Source organism: Nicotiana attenuata, unplaced genomic scaffold, assembly GCF_001879085.1.
Source record: "Nicotiana attenuata strain UT unplaced genomic scaffold, NIATTr2, whole genome shotgun sequence".
In the NCBI taxonomy this organism is placed as follows: Eukaryota; Viridiplantae; Streptophyta; class Magnoliopsida; order Solanales; family Solanaceae; genus Nicotiana; species Nicotiana attenuata.
Window position 1 is genome coordinate 145,498 of NW_017672335.1, and position 3,734 is coordinate 149,231.

The following is a 3,734-nucleotide window of genomic DNA, read 5'->3' on the forward strand; positions in this document are numbered from 1 at the left end:
CATACCCCCCACCCTATCCAGAGACGGATCTACAGTACTACTTATAAATTCACGTGACCTCAACAGTTTTTGTCCGGATTATGTAAGGGTATCAAGAATTTCACAAAATATTTCTAAATATTTGATTATGAACTTTGTTATTATTTAATATTAATTTGAGATCGTTTTAGAAACTATGGACTTTAAATCTTGAATCTCACCTTTTTTTTCTATAATTATTCTTTCTTTATTAGTACTTATCTACATGTTTGTTGTTCAATTTCTTTGTCTAAGTAACTTTCCTTTCTTTCACCAACCACAATATTTCCTCTTTTCCCACTTGAATATACCTTCTTTCAAAGAAGGAAAGGTGTGAAAGGAGTTCTTGGATTGTGGCTTCTTATCTAGAACAAAAAAAATTCAGTACAGAAAAGCTCTTTTTTTTTTTTTTTACTCAATGAATTCAGAATTTAGACATGATGAGTTTCGAACTTTAAAAGGAAATCATGAAATAATGTATATCTTTTTTTTTTTGGTTTAATAATATATATTTAAAGATGAGAGCCTTGGCGTAACTGCTAAAGTTGTTATCATGTGACCAGGAGGTCACGGGTTCGAGCAGTGAAAACGGCCTCTTGTAGAAATGCAAGGTAAGGTTGCGTACAACAGACCCTTATGGTCTGGCCCTTCCCCCGACCCCGCGTACATCGGGAGCTTAGTGCACTGTCTTTAATATGGTATTTAAAATTTATTGGTCTGATTAATCCATATTCGCATTGAGTGGGCTCACTAAGAGGTAAAATACTTCCTCTAACAAATCTTATATTTCAACACTCGAACTCGAGACTTCTAGCTAAAATACAGCATACCAATCATTCCACCATACCCCTCGAATACATTTAACTTTATATATATATATATATATATATATATATATATATATATATATATATATATATATATATATATATATATATAACAACTATTACTATGTACTGCTAATTCTTATCTTAACCTCAAACCAATTGATGTCTGTTATATGAATATTCTATACCAATTACTCATTAGTTAAAAAAACTTTTTTGGTAATTAAATATAGATTTATGATAAATAGAAATATATCTCGTTTTGTAGAAGGGGATGGAATGAGAGGAAAATTCTTCCTTGCATCTTACATCTCGTATTTATACCAAATTAATTAATTTAAACTTAAGAATCACAAATTATTAAAAAGAACATGTTGTTAAGTAATAATCTTTTTTTTAAACTATCTAGTATCCGCTATCTGATACCAGCTAGTTAGACTAAAAAAGGGATAGCTCGATGAACAAAGTATTCTGCATTCATGTAGACAGCCTACCCTAATACAGTATTAGTGGCAGCTTCTACGGCTCGAACTTGACCTATAAATCACACGGAGACAACTTTACCGTTATTCCAAGGTTCCTATTCACCAACTAGCTAGACTAATTCTGGATTATCATCTATAATTCAGACCGATTAGGCGGAGGGATTTCATACGTCCCACCACATCCTTTAATGGTAATATAAGTTTAACTAAAAACTCGTATATTTATTGAATTAATGCAAACACTCAATACGAATAAATAATTTTAGACAATAAATAGAAGGATAACATACATAGGTATTGAGCTGCCGGACAAAGCTGGAGAAGTTGCTATGTTTAAAAAGAGTTGGAAGTAAATCTCTAGCAAATTCTGCCGGCTGCCACACAACAAACGCCGTCCCATCGGAATTCCAAGAAACGACGTCGTCCGTCGCCGGATCCTCCACTAACATGTACGTTTTTAGCAAGAACGGCGACGGCGATGACTTCCTTACATACTCTAACAACAAACTCTTCTCATCACTTTGAACTTCTTCTACTACCACCATCATATTTTTTAAAAAAAAAATCCAAGAAAATTGGTAAAACAAGAAGAGAAAAGGAAATAGAATCAACCCTTTTTTGGGTTTTTTTTTTTGTGTGTGTGTGTGTGTTGGGTTTTTTTTTTTAAAAAAAATCTACAAAATTAAAATGGATGAATTTGCTAGATAGAAGAGGAGGTGGAGAAGAGAAGAAGGGCAGTTAAGAACTCCCAACCCCAGCAATAGAAACCCAATACGACTCCGAAGTTCATGAGAAATGGAAGAGATTTTTTTTTTTTTTTTTTTTTTTTTGCAAATAAAAAACTTTTGTTCTCTCTCTATATAATATATATCCTTTCACAGAAATGAAAGAATGATTGAAACGCATGTATTATGCATAGATCTTGTTATATAGTAGTTGAAGAAAGGAAAATGAGAAAGAGAAAGTCATATTCCAGATAGGCCCAGGGGCGGACCCAGGATTTGACAATCGCGCGACACTATGACAGTGGCGAAGCCAGGAAATTTAATAAGGATGTTCAAAAATTTGAACACCCTTTGCTAGTGAATTGTGCGAGGGTGTTCAAAGTCTATTTTTTAATCAATAACAAGTAATATTTTACCTTTTACGTAGTATAATTTTTCGGTGAAGGGTGTTCAATTGACCACCCTTGGGCCAGCATAGCTTCGCCCCTGATGACATTCAATATAAATTTATCACTGCTTTTAACAATTGATACGGGGCATATGTTTATATCTGACTATTTTTTTAAGACATTTGTAAGTATATATGGAGTTTTTGCCGAAGTTTCCGATGCCGGTGATCCCTAGACTCATCATGTGCATCCGCCTTCTTAAGGATATCAAAATATAAAAAAATTAAACACACGAAAAAGTCAATGAGATTCGACAAATATATCCATAAAATAGATTTTTTTTTAAATTTACCTAACTATACAGTATAATCTTATGGCGACAAAGTATTGGTTGACACCCCTTAATTATACGTATTGCTCCGTCAATGATTCCAGATATATATGTAGTACTTGTTCATTTAAGGTTACGAGGCTTGTGATGGGACCAGATTCATTCACTTTTAACTATAAGTCTTTAGTTCGAGTTCTGTGAATTAAAAATTTCTTGATAGATAGCGCTTTAATTTACTTTTAGTAAACCCTACGTGACGCGAATTTGAATCAAACAAAGCGGGTTTTCAATATCGAATAGTTGTACGTACAAAAATAAAGTTACTTATGTATAATTTTACGTCACCAACTTATAGATTTTTATACTATGAAGCTCAATGGTGAAGTCAAGAATTCTTATATGAACAATCAAAAAGATACCAAAAATATTATGCCTAAAAATATCCTTTATACATATTAAGGGGATTCAACTATTTATATAAAAATACAAAAGAATTATCGTTGTGTCACGACCCGGATTTTCCACCATCAGAGTCGTGATGGCGCCTACTCGTGGTAGCTAGGCAACCCAACTTAATTACCTTTCCATCACTAGCAATTATCTTTAACAGTTTATAACATCAATATAGAACATAAAGTCTAATAAGAACAATAGCGGGAGTCTGTCTTAAGATGGTGAATTTAAAACGCGGAATAGTCAAAAACAACCTCTACCCAAGATTTGGTGTCACATTACTCACGAACCACTAAGAATAAACTAAATACAAAGGTCTGAAAGAAATATAACAGCTGTCTGCCTCGAAACAAGGAGGCAACGGTATAAAAGAAAAACAACGAGAAGAGACGCCGGGCCTGCGGACGCCTGCAAGGCTACCTCAGTCTCGTGAATATGAATCGCCTGCTTCCGAACTACTGCTGCTGCTGTTCCTCAAAAACCCTGAACCCTGTGCAAAAACTGCA

At 33.8% G+C, this 3,734-nt stretch overlaps 1 protein-coding gene across 1 annotated transcript in view; it reads right to left on the reverse strand.

The window, feature by feature from the left end:
- LOC109212807 (heat stress transcription factor B-3) overlaps positions 1-2,239 on the reverse strand; it is a 15,493-nt gene extending 13,254 nt beyond the window's left edge. The window contains exon 1 of the mRNA XM_019376489.1: positions 1,621-2,239. Within this exon, the coding sequence (XP_019232034.1) occupies positions 1,621-1,878 (258 nt within the window). The 5' untranslated portion in view covers positions 1,879-2,239. The remainder of the gene's footprint in view (positions 1-1,620) is intronic.
- Between the last annotated feature and the right edge of the window lie 1,495 nt (positions 2,240-3,734).